This window comes from Heterodontus francisci, chromosome 10, assembly GCF_036365525.1.
Source record: "Heterodontus francisci isolate sHetFra1 chromosome 10, sHetFra1.hap1, whole genome shotgun sequence".
NCBI lineage: Eukaryota > Metazoa > Chordata > Chondrichthyes > Heterodontiformes > Heterodontidae > Heterodontus > Heterodontus francisci.
Genome location: NC_090380.1, coordinates 29,134,083 through 29,162,068, shown reverse-complemented (window position 1 = coordinate 29,162,068; position 27,986 = coordinate 29,134,083). Strand labels below are relative to the sequence as shown.

Sequence of the window (27,986 nt, the reverse complement as noted above, 5' to 3'; positions counted from 1 at the left end):
CCTTTCCATAGTTTGGTGGATATGATACACCCACATTTCTATTCCCCCTCACGTCCTACTCCTGTCTACACCAGTTAGGATTTTAGGTGTGGAAAATCAAAATATATGCCTAAGTACAGCAAGGAGTGCTCTTGACTCAATAATTTGTCTTCACCATGAATCTCAAGTACAGGGAACTTTACCCAGCATCAAATACCAGCAGATCAGATATAACAAAGCCGTAAACCGGGTGGTTGGTGTGGGGTGGGGGTGCAGGGAAGGCGAGGTAGAAATTGGTACACGTTACACTTTATATTTTAAGGTGTAAAGCGGAGGTAAAGCATATCAATTTAGACATCCTGTGCCCAATCTGAGCAGGGTTGATGACACTGCCAAAACTTGAGAAGTCTATTTTTTGGCATTCCAAACACACCAAAAAAAAGGCGGCTGCCAAAATCAGACAAGAGGCCCCTAATTTACATACACAAGGGACCCAACACCTGAAGGACCCAATTTCAAAATTATTCGACGATGAGCAGGTCAGGTGCTTGCTTGGCCTACCCCACTGAGGGATTGTTCAAAACAAACCTTTCTGTGGAGCGATTTGATCAGGCTTCAGGTCTGCTGATAGGCTGTTACTATCCACATTTTTATCCCAAGGTCTCGGTAGTAGAAATATGCTCAGGCTCTGCACTCACATCCCTCATTTTCATAAGTAAATAATTATACATTTTGGAAAGCTATAATTAACATCTGCAACTTTCCTCACACTGAAAAGAATAAAGAGTGATTTAAATGACTCCAGAATAGCCATTTTGAAAAGTAACTGATTGGCTGTAACTTTACAAGGCATTTTTTAAAGAAGTGAAATGACAAAATAACATGCAAAGAGCAGACAATGGACAGCATCATAAATCAAACCCCATCCAAGAGTAAAGGGGAAATGAAATGACACCATGTTATTCACTACAGTTTCCTGGCAGTTGTACTTATCGATTAGAAATCACAAATATGATTTCCAGAAAGCAGGTGATTAATCACTTCCACAACTCTTCAATATAACGTCTAATGCATTGTCTTGAAGTTATTGATTGAGTGCCGGCACGCCCAGTACTACAAAACTACGTAATACATAGATGTGTTAGAAACTCTCAAAGTAGATCATAATCACAAAACGAGAAAGAGGGCATGTTAACACAAAAAACGTTAGACAATATATACTTAAAGTTTTGTCACATATGGGTACTGTATAATCAAATATGCAAACCACTGAAAATATTGGTTGGAATTTCATCCGGGCAACAGGGGTGTTGACCTTTGGCAAAAGCAAGGCCGAGATCCCCGCATCGCCTCTTCTGTAGGAAGCCCGCCAAATCAAATGCCAATTAAGTACTTAACTGGACAGCGGCGGGCATTCCCTGGGATCAAGGACCCCGGCAACGGACTTCCCAGCCTCTGAGAGCTACCGGCCAATCAGAGGCTGGCAGTCCTCTAACTGTGCAGCATCACTGCAGAGGCGGTGGCTGCTGCCATTGGAGTACCCACCCAAGGCCTACAAGTGACTCTGGACCCAGGCTACAGGTCGGTCAGGGGAAGAGGGGTCTCACAGTGGGGTCATATGGGAGGTGAGTGCAGGGGGGTTAGCAGCAAGGGCAGGGGTGGCTCTCAGTAGGCCCCCTCTTCCCAATGCCCGGTCCCTCGCTCAGGCACCAAAGGCCTTGTAACAAGAGAGCACCTGACCCCCAAAGCAGGCAAGCAGCCACTCTAATTTTCCTGCTGTGCTTCCTGTGTGGCGATAGCTGAGCGGTGGGCGGGCCTAATAGTGGCAGCAGCAGGATGAGGCCCTTAATTGTGCATTAATTGCCCAGTTAAGGGCTTCAATTGGCGGCAGGGCGGGAAGGCCGTTCACAGGCCTTCCTGGCCCAGACTTAATTTCGACGGAGGCAGGATAGTGGCAGGGTCCCCCTCGCCACCACTTTCCCCACCTGATTATTTGCTCTTTTTGCCTCCAAAACTGCCAAGGGGGAAGAGCATAAAATTCTCCCCTGTTGAATGCTTTTTTCTCATGTTATGGTGGCCACTTGCACATAGACAATATCAAGGTCTTCATTCACTCACACAAGACCAAAAGGGCTAAAGAAAACAAACAATTAAAAAATGCTCAATTTGGAAATGATAAAATATACAGCTCAAAATATAATTTGTTACAAATTAATATCACACTTACTCTTGTAATGTTTCCACGCCTCTCTCTTTGTACTGCAACTCTTCTTTCATCTGCGCCAACTCCCTCTTCAATCTGGAAACCTAATAACAAAGCAGGTCATTTCCAATAAATGCAGCCAGATCTGGACAACTAACAGTAACAAGTTGTTTTAATTCAGACTATAGGCATGAAACATTAATCGGTCAGACTGACGGGCAAATCATGCCAACTGCTCCAGTGGGTCGGTGAGCTTATAGTTATCTGCGTGATGCAGCGTAACATCGTGGATTTCATTCCGTGCTTGCGGTGACAAAAAGCAGCCAAAACCAAGCAAGAAAGATGCCCCTGCTGCCTTCATTAAAAAAGTAAAGTGAAGCCATTCGGAGTAAGTGAAACCCATCTTTTTAATAGGTTTTATTTGGCCCAAATTTCATTAAAAATCAAGTGTTTCTGCCAATACAGAGGTTGGCAGGCTTCAAGCTAAAATTGGGAGTGGCAATGTAATATAGCCACTGGCACATGGTCCACTTCACTACCAACAAGCAGTTAATATTACAAACATTGTGTATTGTTTCTTTTGGCATAGCATTTGGGGCTATGCACAACTAGATTTTTCTTTGTGGGTAACTTGACTTTTCCAAACTCCTTGTTCAAATTACACCATAAAGAAGCGATACAGAAAGGGAGTCTGGTAGAAAATAACTGGGGGTGGAGGGGGAAAAGGTGGTGAGGAGGTGGCACCTGACTGCTATTTAAAATATATATGTGTTTTAGTTTAAAGAAAAATGTGCCAGTGATGTGGAAAAGGAAGCCACAGTTACAATAATAATTCAGAAAAATTTAAGTCAAACTAGAATTACATTTCAGCTGGCAAACTGGACAACAAGGAGGGAAAATGTCCCATAAGATTTATGACTTCTGGGAGTTTAGCCAATACGATTGGATTAGGAATAAAAAGGCATGTGATTCCCTCTGCAATGATATATTACAAGAATTTACAGGCGTTCCTTTACTTCAGCAAAAGGAATGTTTCACATCAGTCGGAGTATGTAATTCAGAGACATTCCCTTAATGATCAGTATCTGACAATATATTAATTAGCCAAGCTGTTTGAGACAAGTTACTTGAGCTGGAGCACTGAAGTTGGAGTTGTGTTAGCAGAAGCTTGAGCTACTGTACAGAATATTGCTTTTAAAGCTTAGCTAAATTGTTCCTTTTCATTCAGCCTTGGATTGCATATAACCTTAAAGTTGGTGAAAATTAGAACTTTATTTCCTCAGTAATAAACTGCCAATCTCAGCAAGCCCATCTCTGAAGGCATGGAGTTCACAGATTCATAGAATGACACAGCACAGGAAGTGGTCATTCGGCCCATCATGCCTCTGTTGATTCACTCACCTGCCCTTTCCCCATAGCCCTGCCAATATTTTCCTTTCAAGTATTTATCTAATTCCCTTTTGAAAGTTTCTATTGAATCTGCTTCCACCACCCTTTCAGGCAGTGCATTCCAGATCATAATTCACTGCATAAAAAATTTCAGCTCATCTCACCTCTAGTTCTTTTGCCAATTATCTTAAACCTGTGTCCTCTGCTTACTGACCCTGTTGCCACTGGAAACCGTTTCTCCTTGTTTACTCTACCAAAGCCCTTCATGATTTTGAACACTTCTGTTAAATCTCCTCTTAACCTTCTTTGTTGGGAGGAGAACAAACAAAGCTTCTCTAGACTCTGGGACTAACTAAAGTCCCTCATCTCTGGTCCCATTCTAGTAACATTCTTCTGCACTCTCTCCAATGCCTTGACATCTTTCCTGAAGTGTGGTGTCCAGAATTGGACACAATAGTCTAGCTGGAGCCTAACCAATGATTTATAAAGGTTTAACAGAACATTCTTGCTTTTGTACTCTATGTCTCTGTTTATAAACCCAAGGATTCCACGAGCTTATTTAACAGCCTTCTCAACTTATCCTGTCGCATCCAAAGATTTATGCACATACACTCCAGGTCTCTCTGTTTATGCAGCCTCTTTAGAATTGTACTATTTAGTTTATATTACCTCGTCTCATTCTTCCCACCAAACTGCATCACTTCACACTTCTCTGCATTAAATTTCATCTGCCATTTGTTTGGCCATTTCACCAAACAATCTCCTCCTGAAGTCTATTACTGTCCTCCTCATTGTTTATTATATTTCTGAGTTTTAGATCATCTGCAAACTTTGAAATTATGCCCTGTATACTCAAGTCCGGGTCATTAAAAATATCAAAAAGAGTACCAGTCCCAAAACCGACCCCTGGGGAACACCACCATGTACTTGCCACCAGTCTGAAAAATACTACTGTTCACTACTATTCTCTGATTTCTGTTACTTAGCAAATTTTGTATCCACACTGCCAGGGGCCCTTTAATCCCAAAGGCAAATTCCTTAAGCTCACTTCATAACTCAATGATCTTAGACCTGAAACTAACCTTGTTAATATTCCTACTTCCCTAATATTCTATGAAGTTTTCAGCATTTAGTTAAATCTTTCACACAAATCTTTCTTGTACCCCATTCTATTCAACAATACATTTACTTAGAATCACAGGTTACAGAAGGAAGTCACCAAGCCTCTGCTGGCTCTTCGCAAGAGCTAGACCATTAGTCCGACCCACCAGCTCGCTCCTCATAGCCCTGCAAATTCTTCCTTGTCAAATATTTATCCAATTCCCTTTTGAAAGTCAAGATTAAATCTGCTTCCACCACCCTTTCAAGCAATGTATTCCAAATGATAACAACTCACTGCATAAAGAAATCCTCATCTTTCCTCTTGTTCCTTTGTCACTTATCTTAAAACTGTCTTTTTTAGTTACTGACCTTCCTGCCAGTAGAAAGTTTTTTTCCATATTGACTCTAATCAAAAGCTTTCATAATTATGAGCATCTCTATTGAATCTCCCCTTAACCTTCTCTTCTCTAAGGAGAAAAATACCAGCTTCCCTCATGTCTCCACATAATTGAACTCACTATCCCTGGCACCATTGTGGAAAATCTCATCTGCACCCTCTCCACGGCCTCTAAAATGTGGTGCCCAGAACTGGACTCTTGGTCCAGTGCAATTCAATCACTCCAGATCGAAGCAGAATTGTGCATCATCCATAGCTTGTTTACAAATAGTCTCATCAAGGTGATTAACGTAATGGAATGGGAAAACACTCAGTTTCAAGTCTGACTCAATCCGCTGCTCACTATAATTCAGCTGGAATCAACATCACTGACTATTTGTTACTGAACAATACTGGGGCTTTCACTTTGCTTCCATAACCTTTCACTTCCGTTGCCAATAGTTTGTGAAGGGGCTTCCTAAATGACGTCAAGATATGCAACCTCAATAGCATCACCCTCATGGAAAGAATCCAAGAAGCTTGTTAGAACTGTGCAGCCTTTTACAAACACATCTTTTGTTTCCATGTTTGTCCCATCACTATCTTTGCTTTGCAGTATCATCCTTTTTGCCATTTAATCGCTCCTGCCCTCCACCCTATCACAGACCTTCCCTTTTACGTTTTCTTCCACGCTCCCTTTTCCTTATCTCTGTACTTGCTTAAAAGTTATTATTCTCCAACATTGTCCTGAAATGTTAAACTCCTTTTCTCTCTCCACAGATGCGGCCTGACCTGCTGAGTGTTTCGAGCATTTTCTGTTTTTATTGCAGATTTCCAGAGTCTGCAGTGTTTTACAAACCCAGGTTGGCTTTGATTTATGGCTATTATTTCCAGTTATTCTGGAATCACTTCCTTTGTCATAAATCCCTGCAACTTTGTGCTAGAAAATTTAATTTAAGTGATTTATAATTCCCAAGAACATTCTTCTGACCTCTGTGACGGAGGCAGTGTGATTCCAGTATGTCTTTTCACAGTATTGCTCAACATGTAGTATTGCAAAAGTTGTGCACAATTATAAAACTTCACTTTTTCAAGTACTTCCACTGATCTAGCCCAAGAGGTCAGTTTGCTCTGACCTAATCAGGGTTAGTTTTCTGCCCCAGCCCACAGCCAGGTTCAGAACCTCACTTACCCCTTCTCTTCGACTTGCTATTTCTGCTTTGATCTGGTCAGGATTATACTTTGTATTGGAGGATGAACCAGAGTGCACTGTAAAAAGAAACAAATCAGGAATATGTAATCAGTTAACAGAAAAAGTTCCCATCTTCAGAAAGGATAAATAATCAAACTATTGGATTGCAAAATCAGCAGTGGGGGGATTTAGTATGGCTGACTAGGGGGTGGCGGTGGGTGGAACTTGAGATTTGGCCATCTGGATAGGAAGGGGACCAAGGAATACTGATGTACCTAGTCCGAAGGCCAAGCCAGGATGCACACAGACATGCAGGCCAAAGCTGAAGGCCGAGGGCAGGAAGTGAAATGGAGGCAGTCCTCCAAAGCCACATTGGCTGACTTCAAAATGATTGAGAGGAGGGATCATGACTCACTGCATCACTCCACTGGCTTTGCCATTGCAAATCAGCACAAAGACTTGCGTGAGATCCTGCACTAAAAGCTACCAAGAGCATTTCGCAAAGCAGAGAACACATAAGTGTCATTCCCTTAAATAAACAGAGATACTATTTATACATGTTTTTAAAAGTTTAGCTACAATTTAATTTCAGCCATAGATTTTTGAACCACTTAGTAATTCTGGAATCAGTAGAAGTGCTAATGAGGCTGTTAGATTGTCATAAAACCCTCTGGTTCACTTAGGTGCTTTCAGGTAGGAACGAGGGGAGGAAACCTGGAGCGCTTACCTGGTGTGGCTTATGCGTGTCTCTAGTCACATACTAATGTGCTTGACCCTTAACTGCCCTGCTCAATGTCAAACCATTACAAAGATTTCTGACAGCAATGTGGGAGAACCTTCACCACACTGATTCCAGCAGTTCTAGAAGGTGGCCCACCACCAGCCTCTAAGGGCAACAAATGTCGACCTGGCCAGCGATACCCACATCCCAAGAATGAATTAGAAATAAGACTTTATCACCTCAGTTCCAATCACACACCAGTAATAAAGATGGTACAGCATGTTAGTGCACTGATTCTCGCATAACTTCGGAGAGTGTTTAATGGGGCTAGATCTCACAAGGAGGTGAGAAAGAAATTTCAGAACAGCAGGAGACTAGCCCTGCACCATTGCTGCACAGCTACTGGCATTGGTAAAATCCTTGGGAGCACGTAGATTTCTATATTCCTTGTGAATTAAACAAATTAAATGAAGTCTATAAATTAGGAGCACAGTCAGTCAGTTGCGCGTAGCAGCACAAACAAAATATATCAGTTTTAGGAAGTGTAATACACAAAGTCGAAGAGACTTAGTAGTTGGCAGGAAAAAAGACAGAGGCGCAAGGGGAGAGCCAACTGTGCAACAGCCCCGACAAACAAATTTCTCTGCAGCACCTGTGGAAGAGCCTGTCACTCCAGAATTGGCCTTTATAGCCACTCCAGGCGCTGCTTCACAAACCACTGACCACCTCCAGGCGCGTATCCATTGTCTCTCGAGATAAGGAGGCCCAAAAGAAAGAAGAAAGAAAAGAAAGAATACACAACTGGACCAGCTGACAGAAAAAGGCTTGGAAACAAAGACTGCGTGTTATATGATGATGGAAGGATTAGATTGCATTCATGTAGGCAGCTTGTTTGAACGAAACAAATTAGGGAGGGCCAATGGTCACAATCTCAAGTTATGTAAAGGACAGAACGAGGTTAAATGCAAGCAGGTGGTTCTTTCAGAGAATAGTGGACATGTGGTACAGGCTGCTGGCTTGTGTTGTGAACTCTGATCCGTTAAGTTTCTTCAAGCAAGATATGGACCAGTTTCTGGCTGGGGAGGAGGTCAGGAAGGTATGTATGACATTAATGAGGGCCAGAGTGGTCTACTGGAAGAGTTTTGATTGCCCAAGGAGGTCAGAAAGGAATTTCCCAGGTCTTTTAACCTGGGGTTTTTTTTTGCTTCTCCCAGGTGATTACATTGCACTAGGTAGGGTGGGGAGTGTCTGTATTATGATACACAAGACATCATGGTTGTATGGGACAGGTTGAAAAGACAACATTGGTCTTTTCCTATCTAGAGTTGTTTGTATGTCCATCTCCTTCTGACTCATTGCCAGAGCAATACATGTGGCACTAGAGGGAGGGAGAAAGAAAAGCAGTTTAAAAACTGTAACAGTGCTATGTGATGCACAATTAAATCATTTTTCAGCTGATGAGGGAAAACTAAGACAATGGATCCGATTCAGATTCCAACAGAAACCAGAGAGAGAGAGAGAGAGAGAGAGAGAGAGAAAGGTGGGGATTGCCGAACTAGCACAAAAAATGTAAAATAGATTCTTTGAAGCTAAACACCTCCCAGATTTAAAATCAAAGCCACTCTGTGGGCTTGTGTGATCTCCCAGCACCTCTACATTCCTTGTGAATTAAACAACCATGAAGGGATCTCTATACGTGGAGCACAGCCAGTCAGTTGTGCAGAGCAGACTCAATATCAGCTTTAGCAAGTGCAGTACTCGAATGGATTACCTGACAGAAAATACTTTGGAAACAAAGGCCACAGGTTATTGGCATCAAAATGGCTACGTTGTTACCTTTTAGTGCCAATCTGAACTTGTTCAGCTTGAGTCATGCTTCTGTTTATGTACCAAACCTCAACATTCCAGCCTGCTAGCTGCATCTTGGATGAGTAATTCCAGTTCCCAGCAGTTCTCCAGAGTGAAATAACAAGTTAATGAATGCCAACAGATAAGAGCATATGGTTGAATGGGTGGTGGGGGAGGTGTGGGGGGAGATGCTGGGGAAGAGGAGTATACCTATTTTCCAACTACCACTCCATTAATTAAATTTCAAACACCAAAGTACTGGCTTTGAATTTCAAGTTTAAACCACACTGCCCAGGATATATAATTTGTCTTACAGTTTGAACAAATTGCATTTGTTTTGTACTTCAGTCACATTTGTAATTGATTTGACTTATTGCAAAAAGTGCCAGTATTTGCTGTGGGCTCCCACAGACTACCTACTCGGGTCAAAAGAACCTTCTCGTAGGTACTTACAGCTGACGTAAGAGATGTTGTCATTCTCGCACAGATCGTGCAGTTGCTGATACTCCTCCTGGGCGAGCTCCAAACGCTGCTTTTTCACCAGGTAGATCTCTTTCTTGGCATTCAGAGCCTCCTGGGCCACCACCAAGTATTCTTTCAGCATACGCTCCTGTTCCCGTCGCCATTGCGCCCTGGGATCTTCAATCTGGGTGACCTCTGCATGATGATGATTTTATTAGTACAGAAATCTGAACAGTGCTCTACATTTCAAGTTACAGTACAACATAACAAATCATTGAGATATTTTACCCCCCTCGTTCAAGGCTGCATCTCACCACACAATCCTGAGTATGACTGTAAATGATTTTCTGCTCACTAATCAAAGGGAGGCTTTGATCATTTGAAAAAATTGCCTACTTTTAGTCATCTCAAATACTTAAGAGATGATGAGCTTTAAAAAACATACATTCTACTGGACTTCATTGGTTCAGTGTTGCTCACGAACAAAATCTTAAAGAAATATGACCACATAAATAAATAAGTCTAGCTTCTTTGGATACCCCAGTTCTGTGCATAAACCAATCACTGTTCCTTCCTTCATCATCACTGGGTAAAAATTTTGGAACTCCCCATGTTAACAGTGGGAGTAGCTTCACCACACGAACTGCACTGGTTCAAAGAAGTCCATCACCACCTTGTTGAGGACAACTAGGGATGGGCAATAAATGCCAGCATTGCCAGTGACACCCACATCCCAAACATTATTGAAAAAGAATCCAATTGCACATAAGTAAATACACTACTCACTCTCCTCATCCTCATAAGATCATCATTGAAATGAGCATCAAAACTTATTAATCATACAATACATCCAATAGCATATATAAAACTAAACATAACAAATCGTACACTAATTCTATAAAATTATAGATAACAATATAAATAAGGAATATAATTTTCTCCAAAGTCAACCTACAACCTAACTATTTTCCTTCCAGTGGACATTTACCTCATGGTCTCCCAACTACAGAGATGTACACCATGCCTTGTTTGCTCCTGACTTGTATTATTCTCTAGTGTAATTTCTATCCCACATCTTGATACTGCCAGATACTGTTTCTGTGTTAGATCAGTACTACAGAAGAATAGTGGAGCCTGGGGGTCTTGTTCATTTGCTCTGTTACAACACAACTCAAGGACAGTCAAATCCACAGGACCGATCAGATCATTGCTCGCTGTGTATAGCACCTACTCACGAATAGGCCTAAAGCCGCCACTTTCACACCTGAAAACTGCCCAGTCTACCTCAAATTACTCTGGAAGAGGAAGGAATCTCAAAAATTTGAGCAACAGGTGAAGCTAGCCATTTCATACTGCTACTATACAGTAGCAACACAAGTGATATTTTCCATTAACAGGATGCTACTGTTAAGCCAAAAAGACGTTCTGCCTATCACACAAATGAGTAATGTGGTCTACGAATTTCAGTGCTGGCGTGATGCCAGGTATGTAGGCCAGATGTCCCAACCACTGGAAGATCGTATCAAACAGCATGTCTCTTTGGTTGTTCACAATAGGCAGATTACTGACCGTACTCAACCAATCTGTGCTTACAAAACTCAGAACACAGTGTCCAACGTTAGATTTGCTTCCATGATTGGATAGCACTTGCTGAACAATCCAAGTGTACTAAGAATTACACTAACAACCACTTTTAGATTATCAGTTTGTCTTATAACGTGACTCACTTACGCTTGCTAGAATGTACATATATTCATAAACAAGGTTCTGTCCTCTGCAGGTAAAAGGAACATGTCCAGGCTTTGTGCCTTTTTTGAAGTAAACTAAAGCATGAGGGACAATAGTTACCTGGTGCATTTTTCATGGCAACACCTCGACCAGAGTTGACTTGCTAACCAATCAGTACCCTTTTCTCATGCAGTATAAATTGTTGCTCCCTTTGAAATTTGAGATTCTTGCATCTATTCTTATGAATGCAAGACGAAAAGCTTCGATAGCATGTGCCTTTTTTCAGCAATACTCAATTTTTGCTTGGTGGGATGCGATTGAAGAAACATGTTTTGTTCTGCACAATTGGCAAAGTGGAGAAGAACCAACAGGAAAGGAGATAACCAAAGTGAATGAAGAAAATTGATAGGTGTGCATGACAGTCACACCCAGTACACTGAACAGACATCGAAATAGTTTTAAAATTCCCTTTCCCCTCATCTTATTGTTATAATGGTGCTTCTATATTTTTGTTAAGCTTTTTGACAAATCATGTATTTCACAATTATGGACATTGTTTATTTGGGAAAACTGAAAAGTAGTCAATGGATTTGTTTTTCATGGGAGTCATTGAAAGGACACTGAGAAAGAAGTCTTGTTTGAAAACAACATTTACTGGAAGTCACCAGTCTTCAGATAAATACCCAGCAGGGACATTTTGACTTAGGGGAGATGTTTACAGAGAAGTGACAAGTCAAGATTTATTAGGGCCAGGAGGCTTGACTCTTGCGATATTGTTTTTGGTTTTGCTTTGGACAGTGCGTTTTGGTGTGAACTGTTTTGAAGGCAGATGGAGAAAACCAGCCAAGATAGCAGCCACCATCAGCTCACCCTCTTCCATCTCTTTGAGAACTTCCTGAGAACCAAGTGTAAGAAATAGAGAGACTGATGCTGCATTTCTCATGAAAAGCCTTCCAAACTGATCTTCAAAGTTGCCTGAAAAGAACTGTTCTAGAAAGATCCTAGTGACAGCCGTCTATGTGCATTTAGGATGCCAAACCAAAAAGGGACAGACATCTTTCCATATCTTCTCTTTTGCCTTCAAGAATTAGCAAATATTTGGGCAAAGTATTCTTTTTTGTCTTTTTTTTTTGTAACAGAGCTCGAAAGAGAAAATCTCTTTTTTCAGTTAACTGGTGCGTGTGTGTGTGTGTGTGTGTGTGTGTGTGTGTATGAGGGGATAAGGTAAAAGGGAACTTTCATATTTCACTCTATGTTAATGCTTTGCTTCATTACTGGTTATGTCTTGTTTTATAATAAACTGATAATTTTGTTGCTTATTGAAGAAACCTGGTTGGTGTATTTTATTTTGGGATAAAGAGTAATGTATACAATTGATCGCATCGATAACTGGGTAAGCATTAAAATATATGTTGTGACCCGTGCAGAACTGGAACTAGAAAAGACAGTGCACTCCTCCCATCTCAGTCATCACATTACTTAACTGCCAACAGTAACTGCAAAACCTGCACTCATTTAAAAAGTATAGAAAGTTTATAAATGCCATGATGGAGGGTATATTTCACAAAGAGCTTGTGAAGATCTTTCTCAAGACATTTTAGTCATGTGCTATGCATTTACAGTCCACAATGAACCTTGAAGGGACTGGAAAGAAAGTCTGCTTGTGGTTTCACACTAAAGAGCCCAGTGGACCCCATTCTGAAAGCAGCTCGCTCCAGTCTCAGCCTGACTAACTAGACACCATGCAATAGCATACCATTAACATTCTTGTTGGACCTCAAGTTAAGAGCCACAGTTTGTCCAAACTTGATTTGCTGACTGGGAAGATAACTTTTCTTTTGCATAATAACAACAGGCAAAATGTACTGGGGACGGGAGAGAGGGTTTTATTCTTCTACAGGATGAGTTCCCAATCATGAAACCACCTCCTGACTTAAGAATGTCCAGCTCTCGTCACTGAAATGAGAAAGATAGGAGGCATACACTAAGGGCTGAATTTTATTCTCCCGCCGCCATGCCGCAATCTACCGCACAGCGGCTGAAGATAATACACCGGTTGGACCGTTCCCCCCATTCACATGATGGGGATGGGCTCTGCAATGCCGGCAACTGCCTGTGCACAAGCACTGCCGCCATTTTTAAAGAGCAGCCAGATCTGCCACTAGATTTAAATATTTAGAACCGTACCCCCTCCAGTACACCGCAATAAAAAATATCGCCCCATCGCCCCACCCACAATAACATTTACAGATAATAGTTGCCTTCTCCACTCCCAAACTGTTCGAAGTGCAGAGGTCACCCCTTTGCCCCCTCCTGTACACTATTAATGTACCTTTGACCACATACCCGCACCCCCCCCAACTACACTGAAAATCCTAAGTTTCCCCCTTCCCCATCTCGGTGGCACCAGCTGTCCCTGGACAGGAAATTGAAGACGTGTGAGTGCCGGCTGCCGCTTGGAAGATCCCAGACAGCAGGTAAGATTGTTGACAATTTTACTTAAAAGGAACGGGGTCTTGATGGCTCTATCCTACTGGGGGTCTGCAGCAATGGTACTTGAGTATCCCCTGTGTGCTCGCCTGCTGGAGGTAAAGGGGTCAATGTCAGGAGGGGAGGACAAGACACCGTTTACCCCAGGGGTGTCCTGACAGGAAGGCCCTGGGGCAGCTGGCACGTGCTCCTCCTCCATCTGTGTGCACGATGGCACCTGCCTGTCTCCCTGAGGGGAAGGAGCACCCAGAGGGAGGTCCAGGTTCCTCTTCTCCCTCTCACTTAGACTCTACTGCATGGAGCTCATGGCAACAGTGATGGAGTGCAGGTCAGATCGCATATGGCTCGAGTGATCAACCAGACTCACCACGGAACTCAATAGACTTTCTACTGAGGAAGCCATACACTCAAATGCCTGGGACATAGCAGACGTCATAGCTTGCACGGTCTCCTCCACGGCACACACAAAGCCACGCATGACCTCAGGCATCGCCGACATATTTTTAACATGGTTTTGCTGCATATCCAGCAGACTTCTCGTAGCAACAAAGAGAATCATCATGAGAATGGGGCTGAGCAGGGGCCTGGTCCCCAGCAGTCCTCAGATTGTCAGGGACCCGGCTGGCACGTGCTCCCTCAGCTGCTGGGGTGAGTCTGTGTCCTTCACATCGGCTTGTGACCCAGATTCTAATCTTAACCCCCCCTCCCCCCGTGGACCATGTGGATGTATCTGCAGTGGCGGAGGTGTAAGAAGAGGCAGGTGACGGTGCACCCTCTGGGACATTGGCTTCCTCTTCCTCCCCAGAGAAGGATTCTCGGGCCACGTGGCGTTCTGCTACTCGAGTGCGGGCACCTGCAATGGAGACACAACCAGAGGCACTTTATTATGTGCTTCACATGAGTTCACACAATTTCCCGCAGTTTCCACATATGGATGCAAGAGCAAAGATGACACTTCATCCTTGCGCTTTATGACTCCTGCCTCACCATCACCCTGCCATCCTCCTCTCTCGTGATGTCAGAGGCCTCCTCCTCAGCCATGGTCAGCAACCTGATGTCAGGGACCCATCCTCCCATTCTAGCGCACACACACTAGTTGTGGCTCCGTTTATCCTGTAGTAGACAGTGCAGATTTAATAACATGGCAAATGATGCATCACAACCATTGTATACATGCATCAACATGACTCATTTTGTATTGGTTTTCACACAACACATCCAAGCATGTGAGCAATGTCAATCTTCATCATGGTGCAACATCATTTAGTGAATGGCACCAAGGCTGCTCACACATTCTACTGAATTCCTTGTGTACCCTCTGCCTTAAAGACACAGAGCCATGGAAGAAAACAATGGAGCAGCCTCGCCAGGACCAGTTACCCTCGCTAATCTGAGCAAGTCATTGATTCACTTGCAGCACTGCACCCATGTTCTATGAGTGACCCCATGGTTCCTCAAAAAGCTGCTGAGGCTGGGGGCAAATTGAACATTTCAAAACTGAGATTGACTGATTTTCATTAGGTAATCTTCTGTAGCTCCATCCAGGCCACATCGGTGTGGCAGGAGGGTCTTCGCACCCCATTTTCAGAGAACAGGACCTCCCGCCTTTCCCTGACGGCCTGGAGGAGAACCTGCAGGGAGGCACCACTGAACCGTGGGCGGGACGCTGCCTGCTGGCTGACATGTGACTCACTTTGGCCGTACGGAAATTAAATGATATGGTTGGTGGTGACTTTCACAAAATAAGGGAGGCAAAAAAATTTTGATTTAAGTAAAAGCTTCAATTTAAGTTAGCCTGAAGATACTTATATGAAAGGAAGTCTGCTGATCCTTGCGGCTGCAAGCACAGAATGTTTTCTATCTGTGGTGACCATGGTGCTCGGGGCAATGGCGGTGGGTTCCACCAATGAAAGGCCCTGCTGCATAATCCCACGTGTTCCTCGTGCCTGATGCTGCATGGCTAATTTACATGCAAAATCATGTGGGAAATAGGATTTGAGGTGGAAGCGGAAGTTACAACAACTTCCCGGTCCAACATTGGGAATGCCATGGCACTCATAAGATTCCATCTAAAGTTTCTTGCAGGGGGGTGGTGGAGTATGGGAGTGGTGAGGGTAGTCACATGATTTCAGCTCTAGATGTAGCAGAAAATTGATGAAGTGAGCATAGAAAAAATTATCTGGAATGGCCGCATTCATTGATCAGTATATTAGGCAATCGCTAGAAATTGCAGCCATTTAAGTTTGACTGATCGTTGTTCTGGTTTAATTAAATCATTACATTTATTTTGGCCATCATTCAAAAGGTAGATTGACTAGCAACATTGAGCTGCAGTTGGCTTGAGGCAATTGAAAGAACAAGTCCTTGATTAGCTACAGTCCTCTGTGACTGAATTCGGTGGACTGAGACTTCAATCTGACAGACTTATGAGGCCAGGTTATGGAGTTGCATCATTGGTATGTGTCTGTTATGGATTTCACAACCAGTAGCCAAAGGCTCTCTGTGGTCCAGAGCCTAAGTCAGCTTAGCCTTGAAGTGATAAGCTCGTAGAACTAGTCTTCTTATTGCTTTCATTTACTAAGGAATGCAATTCTAATGTAAAAACTGTGTACAGTTCACTCATACATCCTATGTAAATAAACCAATTAATAGTTCAAACTCATCTCAGTTGAGTACATATTGCCTTCTGTAAAGAGATGAGAATTTGTGCAGCAACACGAGATATGTTCCAGTAGATGGTGCAGAGAATAAGGGTTTTTCACTAAAAGCTAGTGGACAGATACAAAAAATAATTAAAATGGCTAATGGAATGTTGGCTTTTAACTCAAGAGGGCTGGAATAGGAAAGGGTGGAAGTTATGTTACAGCTGTACAGAGCTCTGGTTAGACTCCATCTGGAGTAGCTGCATTCAGTTCTGGGCACTGCATCTCAGGAAGGATATATTGGTCTTGGAGTTTGTCCAGTGCTGATGCACCAGAGTGATCCTAACCTAAAAAGAGTTAAAGTAAGAGGGAAAGTTGCAAAGACTATGCTTGTATTTGCTTGAATATAGAAGAATTAGGGGTTATCAAATTTAGGTGTCTAAGATGATCAAAGGAGTTGATAGGATAGAGAGGATAGATAGAGAGAGAAGAATGAAACATGCAAGATCCTTAGGGAACTTGATAGAGTGGATACTGGGAGGATGTTTCCTCTTGTGGGGGAGACCAGAACTGGGGGACACAGTTTAAGAAAAAGGGGTGCCCCATTTAAGACAGAGATGAGGAGAAAACTTTTCTCTGAGGGTTGTTAGTCTGTGGCATTCTCTTCCCCAGAAAGCAGTGGAGGCTGGGTCATTGAATTTATTCAAGACTGAGTCAGATAGATTTTTGATTGACAAGGGAGTCAAGGGTTATGAGGGGCAGACAGGAAAAGGGATTTGAGACCATAACCAGATCAACCATAACCTTATCGAATAGCGGAGCAGGCTCAAAAGGCCAAATGGCCTACTCCTGCTCCTAAGTCCTAGATCCCTAGAAACAATTTCCCCCGGTAGGTAAGTCCAGAACATTGGGGGGGGGGGGGGTGGGGGGGGGGGAAGGATTAAAATTAAAGCTAAGCCATTTAGGGGCAATGTCAGGAAATGCTTCTTCACACTAACGGTACTGGAAATCTGAAATTCTCTTTCCCCAAAAGGCTGCTGAGGCTGGGCGCAAATTGAACATTTCAAAACTGAGATTGATTGATTTCCATTAGGTAAGGCTATTGAGGGATCTGGAACCAGGGTAGGTAGATGAAGTTAGGATATTGATCAGCCATAAGCTAATTGAATGGTGAAATGGACTACAGCGACTGAATACTCCACTTCTTGGGTACACTCCTTGAGTCAGGCTCATTGCTTACCTGGACACTGGGCATAAAGGGGTTCACTCCAGACAGTAGGAAACACAAAGTTTACTTAAAGAAGCAGCTAGTAATGGTGAACCTGAGGAAACATCTAGTATAAAAAACCCAAAATTGTGATGGTGGGTGGAGCAGGGGCAGCATCATGAAATCAGTGGTTCCTCCTCACTTCCACCTTACACACTTTACACTGTAACCTGCTGACTTTCTTAACCACATGAGATGTTATCAATTAAACATAGGAACAAGAGTAAGTCAAGCAGCCCAATAAGCCTGTTCCATATGCAATTTGACCATGGCCAATCTGTACCTCAACTTCACTTTCCCACCTTTTTTTCCCATAACTCTTTTCCAACAATCTCAGTTTTGAAATTATCAATTGACCTAACCAACAGCTTTTTGGGGGAAGAAAGTTCCAGATTTGCTTTGTATGAAAAAGTGCTTCCTGATTTCACTCTGAAATGGCCCTGCTCTCATTTTAAGATGGTGCCCCTTGTTCTGGATTCCCCCACCAGAAGAAATAGTTTCTCTGTATCTATCCTACGAAACCCCTTTATCATTTTAACAACCCCAATTAGATCACCTCTCAACCTTCTAAACTCAAGGAAATACAAACCAGGTTTTGCGAGCCGTCCTCAAGATTTACCCCTTAACCCTTTTACTCCAAATAGGTCAGCTGCAGCTCAGTTAGTAGCACTCTTGCCTCTGAATCACAAGGTTCTGGGTTCAAGTCCCACTCCAAGTCGTCTGGATGAGGTATTAAACCGAGGCCCCTTCTGCCTGCTCAGTTGCATGTATAAGATTCCATGACACTATTCTGAAGAGCAGTAGGGGAGTTCTCCCAGTGTCCTGGCCAACATTTATCCTTCACTCAACATCACAAAAACAGATTATCTGGTCATCATCACATTGCTGTTTTGGTGAGTTTCCTGCATTACAACAGTGACTACACTTCAAAAAGTACTTCATTGGCTGTAAAGCACTTTGAAATGTCTGGCGCTATATAAATGTACGCCTTTCTTCCAATTATCATTCTGGTAAATCTGCACTATACCTCCTCAAAGGCATGAGTTTCAATGCCCAAAACTGAATGCAGTCCTCCAGACAAGGTCTAATCAAAGCTCTGTACAACAGAAACATCAATTCTTCACTTTTGTATTCTGGCTCCCTTGAGGCAAAGGCCAACATTAGCCTTTTTGATTACTTACCTCCTGTGCACTAGTTTTTAGGGATGTATACATGGTCACCCACTTCCCTTTGCTCCCAGCCTGTACCCACTAGCATGATTTTAGAATTCACATGGGAATGAAAGAGCCTCATAATCAAATAGTTTCTAAATGAAAACACTAAATGGGTGAGGTGGTGAATGAACTTGTGCAAGACCCTTGCCCAAACAAGAAATATTATCAAAACAAAACACTCTTTGCAACTTGTATAACTGCAAAGATTACCTATCACTGGATATCTGTAGCAAGTGTTTGCACAAGCAAGGTATGGAACCGGATGACTGGGTGTGTACAAATGTAGCGAGGTAGGAATGGGTGACTAGGTAATTGTGCGACAAAGAATGGTAATATTTATCTGGAGTACGTGCAAACTTTTAAGAATTTTCATGTAAGAACACATTTGCTTCCTCTGAAAGTTGTACATAGGCGCAGACAAACTACAGGCGAATTGTGATGCCAGGTTTCACAAGGGCACGAAATAACAGAGTAAGAGAAGGTGTGAGACTGTATCTCCCGACAGTGCTATATTCCCCCCTCTTCCCCTGACAAGTTGAAATTGTGAGCCAAATACTATTGATGGAATCCAACCCAAAATTCCTTCCCTGGCAGTTCATCAATATCACAGATGTGGTGACCTTCATATGAACACCAGTATATGAAATATCTGAATCTCCTCCCATCCCGAGGTAATTAAATCTATACAGACTTTGATGTATATGATGGTATTTAACGTGCCCTTTTCAGTGATGTTTTGACAAATGCAGGCTGTTGTGCAAGACAACAAAATGCTTGGTAGATTTCCAACGGAATAAAAGATTAGCCCTATGATACCGTTGGTGGGGGGAAAAAAAACAAATTTTTTTTAAAAGGAGCATTTAACAATCTTACTGAACAATAAGACCCAACAACGCACTGGGAAAACATCCAGCTGTAATCTACTGCTGGATAATGATGGTTAGGGTTCAGTGAAATCTGGAAATATGTATTTATCAATTCTTATCACATCATCTGACTCGTTACAAAATCAGGCAAAAGGAATTTTGAGGCCAAGTGAGAGAACTTCTACTTCAAAACTGACTGATGACTTGATGATACAGTACAGTACAAGACAGTGTTGTAAAAATATCCAACATTCTGTTGTCCTCCCCCAGGTCCAATTTAAGTAAGTTTTAAAATATTTCAGAGCATGTAAAAAATTCACCATCAGGATAATGAATCTTCTGAGCAACACAGGCGAGTCTAGTCACCTAGTCAGGTGTCAGCGAGTGAGGAATGTCCTTTGACACACAAAGATGAATCTGGTCACACCTATGATATAACTAGTCAACAATGCTCCTTCTGGCCCACAAGGAAGCTGGAACATTTTTTTTTAAAGGATGTACTTACCTGTGACCTAGATCTTTGTCACTGCCTGGAGAACGCCTGTGCTGCAGTCAGGCCCATGGTTAAAATGGCATCTCTGTCCCAAAGACATCAGGATACAAAGCAGCCTTTTAGACACTGTTCTCTGGAGGCAGGTGGCCTTCCTGTGCCTGCAGTCAGCTAAGCCAAAATGGTGGGGATAGGGGTGGCAAAGTGGCATGAGCCCACCCGCCATCTTTCCCCCGCCCCCAGTGGCAAATGTGCCATGTTAAAATCATCCATCTAAACATTATAGAATCTAAAGGTGGCTATTCTGCATTATCCAATCACAAATACAAGCATGACTGTCACAACCACTTGACCCAATACGCAGGAAACCCAAATTTGTTCATCTCTGTCACAATTACACATGGGTTATTATTTTATATGAACTAGTAAAACACATGATTAAAAACTCTTCTGGTACTGAATCGTCCAATTTATCCTCAGCTGATGCTTATAAACCTTTACATTTATAATAGTCAAGGCCAACTGCAAAAAAGATTTTTAAAAATCTGGCCTACAGATTGCAAGCTACAGTTCCACTGGACATTTTTAAGCTATTTTGTAGAGGTGAATTTGTGCCAGCTGTTGCTTAACAGTTTGGTTCCATTTTATTACATTTATTTTGGACATCATACTGATATACAAACACACAAGGGCATTGGCCCAGGCATCACACAGCAACAGCAGTGATGTGCAATAAAATTGAATAGTTGCTTAACATTTTAAGCTTGGTTTAACCATCATGAGAAATGCTTCAAATATTGAACTCCTCTGTATTTGAAAGAACAGTAAATTAATATAAGCATCATATTCATCACAAGTTACTTCAAAAGAGCACCGGTAAATAGATAATTTTAGTTACAACAAAATGAGGGTTTTGAAAGCTATTACAGCACTTGCGCAAAAATACTTCAATTAACAGTTTACTTAAAGGATAAACAGAAGAGCGTCTTTAATTGTCGTCGCTTAAACCATTTAAAAGGGAACAAAATACCAAAGGGGCGAAAGTGAACAGAGAGGAAAGGGAGAATTACTTTAACCTAAAAGTATCCACTAGCACAAAATTTTGAGTTACATCACAGCACTAGTATCTAGACTTGAAAAGAACACCAATCCACGTGCAGCTGATTGGCAAGTAGGCCAAAGCACATCCAGTATAGACACAAGATTTGAGTCTGGTTGGACCAGGTGATCATTTTCCACATGGCTCTACTGACAAAGTGAAGAAGCTCTCCCCTTGGGGAGGAAACCTTTTCAAATCAATTCCCCAGCCTCCTCATTTAATTACCAACACCAAGTAGGTGAAAGTTATAGAAATACAGGAGCAGGGGCGGGCCATTCAGCCCCTCAAATACATTCTGGCATTCTATTGGATCATAGATGATCTGTACCTCAACTCCATTTATCTGCCTTTGCTACATATCCCACAACATTTTTTCCAACAAAAATCAACTGGTTTCAGTCTTGAAAATTTCAACTGGCCCCCAGCATCCACAGCCTTCTGGGGGAGGAAAACACCAGATTTCCAATACCCTTTGTGCGAGGAAGTGCTTTGTCTCCTAAATGACCTGGCTCTAATGTTAAGATCATGCCCCCATTGTTCTGGATTCCCCCAGCAGAGGAAATAATTTCTCTGGATCTAGCCTATTGAATCCCTTTGTCATTTCAAAAGACCTCAATCCCCCTCAACTTGTTAATGGGTGGGGGAGGGGGCTACACCGTTACGGAGAATGTTTTTTTACTCAGCCTGTAAGGTTTGATGGGATACCAGAGTCAGCACTGAACTGTAAAAGGAGAATACTTCAAAATGCAAAATGATTAAGGAGTATTAAGGAATGAACGTATGTTTTGTCTTTAATAATGAAGGGCAAAATAGAAGAAAAGCTGATCAAAGCTTATGGCCCTTGAATTTGATAAGACAGCACAGACCCACCCATTAGAACTTACTCTGAAAACACCAGCCTCCATTTTGTGAAATACATGAATCCCAGTTATACTTACGGTTGATATGGTCGATATAGTAGATGCCAGCCTGTGGATCATAAACTATTTCCCAGCCCAGCGGCAGTTCATCGCCAACACAGTCAGCAAACGTCAGTGGTTTGGTCAGTCTGAAAAAGCAACATAGACATGGACTATAAACTTATGGAGTCTGTGGGGAGTGCACTAACCATTCTTGGAGATTGTCCAGTTTCAAAATTAAAATATCAGTAGCAATCGATCAAAAAAAAAGACAATTAAACAAAATAACAACCTCTTCACTTCATAGGCACAGGAGGAGGCCATTCAACCCCTCAAGCCTGCCCTGCCATTCAGTTAGATCATGGCTGATCTGTATCTTAATGCCATTCACTCACCTCAATTCCATATCCTTCAATAACTTCACCTCACAAAAATCTACAGATACAAAAGCAAAATACTGCAGATGCTGGAAATCTGAAATAAAAACAGAAGATACTGGAAATGCTCAACATTTCCACTAGCATCTTTGAGAAGGGAAACAAATTTAACGTTTCAGATTGATGATCTTTCATCAGAACGGGAAAAAAATTTGATGAAAAATCGATCCATCTCAGTTTTGACATTTTCAATTGACTTAGCATCAATAGCTTTTTGGGGGAAGAGTTTTCCAGATTTCCACTACTCCTTGTGCACGCGAACATACAAATTAGGAGGAGTAGGCCACTCGGCCCTTTGAGCCTGCTCCGCCATTCAATAAGTTCATGGCTGAACTGATTACTCCACATTTCCACCTACCTCCGATAACCTTTCACACCACCCCCACCCCCTTGCTTATCAAGAATCTATCTACCTCTGCCTTAAAAATATTCAAAGACTCTGCTTCCACCACCTTTTGAGGAAGAGAATTCCAAAGACCAATTTGTGTGAAGGAGTGCTTTCTGACATTCCCCTGGCTCTAATTTTAAAGTTAAATGGCCTGGCTCTAATTTTAAAGGAACATTCCCTTGTTCTGGATTCACCCACCTCTTTATTATAGGGGGAATGGTCTGTTGTGGCATGTGTAGTTAGTGCACGTGGTAAAGCATGCATCAAAACCTAGAAACCTTCTCAGTGCTAAGTAGGACCCCGTACCACTCATGTAATAATCCAAAGGCCACAAATCACACATTGAACAGTGCTGCCGAAAAACTACTTTATTGCTCTCTGGCAGTACGTCTCCAATATCTCTCGAATGCTACAGATCTCGTCTTCATCTCACTGGATGTTATTTTATTAATATCTTGCAAGGACCATGACAACTTATTGGGACAGTGACTGAGAATTGTTGTAGAATTGGAAATGCAACTTAATTCAGGATCATTTTGTTACATGTAATGGACAATGCTGTACAGATGATGGGGAGAAATCATTCCTGGAAGAGTCACAAAGCTACTACAGAGAAATTGCATTAGTCCTTAGAACTTGGACAAAGATATATCCTTTGATCCTCATGTGTTATCCCATATGGTGTGATTGTGACTAATCATTGTTATCCTCATCACACCTTTTCCAGTGTGGGTGAGGCACATCAGGAGTAAGTTACCAACATAGGATCTTACAACACAGAAGGTCATTCAGCCCATCATGCCTGTGCTGGCTGCCTGAAAGAGCAGTCCAATTAGTCCCACACCCCTGTTCTTTCCCTATAGTCCTGCAAATACCATCTAGCAGGTTGTTTTATCAAATTAACTGTTTATCAACATAGAGAAATGAGACTGTGCTGGCAAAGTAAGCTTGATTTATAACTGAAGCATCATGCAGCGTCCACTCAATAGCTGCTGATCTATCATCTGCTCGCTCAGTCATCACACATCCTATTACGATTACTTCAACTAAGCTAAATCTTGGAGGATGGAAATTGCAACTGCTCCAGATGACTAGAAGGTTGATGAATGTCGCTTTGACTACTCCAGCCCTAGCCTGCTTATTTTAAAATTGAGAAATATGCCTGTAAGGCCAAGGTGCATAATCAAAGCATAAGAACAAAGACCAGCTAAATCAAGACATTGTGCTTAGATGACGCCGAGTGCAAGTTTTTAGATTCTTGGAGACTGTGGGAAGAAGGGGAAAAGTAGGTTAAAATTGGCCGTCCAGTTTTGATCTTGTGGGAAATGGTGAGTTGCAGGAGATGGACAGGGTGGTGAGTCTCAAGTTTACAGCAAGTCATTATTGATCAAGCTGCTGATGGCTAATCCTTTTGGGGCGTGGGGGGCAAGTGGCAGGTTGGTGTCGTTGTTCGTCACTCCTAAAACCAGCACTGTTCAACCATCAGATAGGCCACGTGATGTCAATCTCTGATGCTCCCATCCAAAATCTAGAGAATAGAGGAAGGAGCAGGGAAAGAAATGGATTTTCCGCTTCTGTAATTGTTAAAAGGTCATTTGTGCAAAATGGACTTTTTGCACCCAATCCTCCTGTACCACTATCGCCATATTTGTTTGCATTTCAACCAGTCTTCTTTTAAATAAACCATTTCTCGTCTCGACTGAAAAAACACGGTTTCAAAATCCGAAGTAAAGAGAGGCCTGTTTACAGCAAAATGTCAAGCACATTCCATTCCTCAAGGAGCAATATAATTACTTCCTTCACCTCTGCTATCAGCAAAGCTCCTGCAGCTTTGGAATGTGCCCTTTGCTGACAGTAAAACAGCCCGCAGTAAAAAGCAGTTCAGCATGTTAAAATGCATGCATACACAGTGAGTTTACAACTACATTATGAAGTTTACAACTACATTATGACAATGTAGATGAATTTTTTTTGGTGCAGTACCTGCACTCAGCCCACTTTCATTTTTTATGACAATGACATAAAAGATCCCCTGTCACTATGTCACTACTTCAAAGAACAACAAGGATGAGTTCAACCCAGTGTCTTGACGAACATTCATCCTTTAATCAACATTGCCAAAGCAGATGATCTGGTCATTTCTTTCATTGCCATTTATTGGACCTTGCTGTGTGCATATTGACATATGCATGTGTGCACAAAGAGTGGAAGGGCTATAGTTATCGGGGATCCGATTGTAAGGGGAGTAGATAGGCGGTTCTGTGGTCGAAAACAAGACTCCCGAATGGTATGTTGCCTCCCAGGTGCACGGGTCAGGGATGTCTCAGATCGGCTGCAGAACATTCTGAAGGGGGAGGGTGAACAGCCAGTTGTCGTTGTGCACATAGGCACCAATGATATAGGTAAAAAACGGGATGAGGTCCTACAAGCAGAATTTAGGGAGTTAGGAGCCAAGTTAAAAAGTAGGACCTCAGAGGTAGTAATCTCAGGATTGCTACCAGTGCCACGTGATAGTCAGAGTAGAAATGAAAGAATAGTCAGGATGCGTGGCTTGAGAGATGGTGCAGGAGGGAGGGGGTTCAGATTTTTGGGACATTGGGACCGGTTCTGGGGGAGGTGGGACTTTTACAAATTGGACTGTCTACGCCTGGGCCGGACTGGAACCAATGTCCTTGGGGGTGCTTTTGCTAACGCTGTTGGGGAGGGTTTAAACTAATGTGGCAGGGGGATGGGAACCAAATGAGGAGGTCAGTGGACAGTAAGGAGGTAGTAACTAAAGCCTGTAAGGAACTAGATAATGAAGTCAGCGTGACTAAGGAAAAGAGTAGACAGGGAGCAGATGATGAACGCAAAGGGACTGGTGGTCTGAGGTGCATTTGTTTTAATGCAAGAAGTGTAGTAGGTAAGGCAGATGAACTTAGGGCCTGGATTAGTACCTGGGAGTATGATGTTATTGCTATTACTGAGACTTGGTTGAGGGAAGGGCATGATTGGCAACTAAATATCCCAGGATATTGATGCTTCCGGCGGGATAGAGAGGGAGGTAAAAGGGGTGGAGGAGTTGCAGTACTGGTCAAAGAGGATATCACAGCTGTGCTGAAGGAGGGCACTATGGAGGACTCGAGCAGTGAGGCAATATGGGCAGAACTCAGAAATAGGAAGGGTGCGGTAACAATGTTGGGGCTGTACTACAGGCCTCCCAACAGCGAGCGTGAGATAGAGGTACAAATATGTAAACAGATTATGGAAAGATGTAGGAGCAACAGGGTGGTGGTGATAGGAGATTTTAATTTTCCCAACATTGACTGGGATTCACTTAGTGTTAGAGGTCCAGATGGAGCACAATTTGTAAGGAGCATCCAGGAGGGTTTTCTAGAGCAGTATGTAAATAGTCCACCTCGGGAAGGGGCCATACTGGACCTGGTGTTGGGGAATGAGCCGGGCCAGGTGGTTGAAGTTTCAGTAGGGGACTACTTTGGGAATAGTGATCACAATTCCGTAAGTTTTAGAATACTCATGGACAAAGACGAGAGTGGTCCCAAAGGAACAGTGCTAAATTGGGGGAAGGCCAACTATACCAAAATTCGGCAGGAGCTGGGGAATGTAGATTGGGAGCAGCTGTTTGAAGGTAAATCCACATTTGATATGTGGGAGGCTTTTAAAGAGAGGTTGGTTAGCGTGCAGGAGAGACATGTTCTTGTGAAAATGAGGGATAGAAATGGCAAGATTAGGGAACCATGGATGACAGGTGAAATTGTGAGACTAGCTAAGAGGAAAAAGGAAGCATACATAAGGACTAGGCGGCTGAAGAAAGACGAAGCTTTGAAAGAATATCGGGAATGTAGGACCAATCTGAAACGAGGAATTAAGAGGGCTAAAAGGGGTCATGAAATATCTTTAGCAAACAGGGTTAAGGAAAATCCCAAAGCCTTTTATTCATATATAAGGAGCAAGAGGGTAACTAGAGAAAGGATTGGCCCACTCAAGGACAAAGGAGGAAAGTTATGCGTGGAGTCAGAGAAAATGGGTGAGATTCTAAATGCATCGGTATTCACCGAGGAGAGGGACATGATGGATGTTGAGGTTAGGGACAGATGCTTGATTACTCTAGGTCAAGTCGGCATAAGGAGGGAGGAAGTGTTGGGTATTCTAAAAGGCATTAAGGTGGACAAGTCCCCAGGTCCGGATGGGATCTATCCCAGGTTACTGAGGGAAGCGAGAGAGGAAATAGCTGGGGCCTTAACAGATATCTTTGCAGCATCCTTAAACACGGGTGAGGTCCCGGAGGACTGGAGAATTGCTAATGTTGTCCCCTTGTTTAAGAAGGGTAGCAGGGAAAATCCAGGTAATTATAGACCGGTGAGCCTGACGTCAGTGGTAGGGAAGCTGCTGGAGAAGATACTGAGAGATAGGATCTATTCCCATTTGGAAGAAAATGGGCTTATCAGTGGTAGGCAGCATGGTTTTGTGCAGGGAAGGTCATGTCTTACCAACTTAATAGAATTCTTTGAGGAAGTGACAAAGTTGATTGATGAGGGAAGGGCTGTAGATGTCATATACATGGACTTCAGTAAGGCGTTTGATAAGGTTCCCCATGGTAGGCTGATGGAGAAAGTGAAGTCGCATGGGGTCCAGGGTGTACTAGCTAGATGGATAAAGAACTGGCTGGGCAACAGGAGACAGAGAGTAGCAGTGGAAGGGAGTTTCTCAAAATGGAGACATGTGACCAGTGGTGTTCCACAGGGATCCGTGCTGGGACCACTGTTGTTTGTGATATACATCAATGATTTGGAGGAAAGTATAGGTGGTCTGATTAGCAAGTTTGCAGACGACACTAAGATTGGTGGAGTAGCAGATAGTGAAGGGGACTGTCAGAGAATACAGCAGAATATCGATAGATTGGAGAGTTGGGCAGAGCAATGGCAGATGGAGTTCAATCAGGGCAAATGCGAGGTGATGCATTTTGGAAGATCCAATTCAAGAGTGAATTACACAGTAAATGGAAAAGTCCTGGGGAAAATTGATGTAGAGAGAGATTTGGGTGTTCAGGTCCATTGTTCCCTGAAGGTGGCAACGCAGGTCAATAGAGTGGTCAAGAAGGCATACGACATGCTTTCCTTCATCGGACGGGGTATTGAGTACAAGGGTTGGCAGGTCATGTTACAGTTGTATAAGACTTTGGTTCGGCCACATTT

At 42.7% G+C, this 27,986-nt stretch overlaps 1 protein-coding gene across 1 annotated transcript in view; it reads right to left on the bottom strand.

The window, feature by feature from the left end:
• wwc3 (WWC family member 3) overlaps nt 1-27,986 on the bottom strand; it is a 247,151-nt gene that overhangs the window by 109,392 nt on the left and 109,773 nt on the right. Inside the window, exons 2-5 of the mRNA XM_068040348.1 lie at nt 22,006-22,115; nt 9,263-9,466; nt 6,241-6,317; nt 2,207-2,286 (exon numbers count right to left, since the gene is read on the bottom strand). Of these exons, the coding sequence (XP_067896449.1) occupies nt 2,207-2,286; nt 6,241-6,317; nt 9,263-9,466; nt 22,006-22,115 (471 nt within the window). The remainder of the gene's footprint in view (nt 1-2,206; nt 2,287-6,240; nt 6,318-9,262; nt 9,467-22,005; nt 22,116-27,986) is intronic.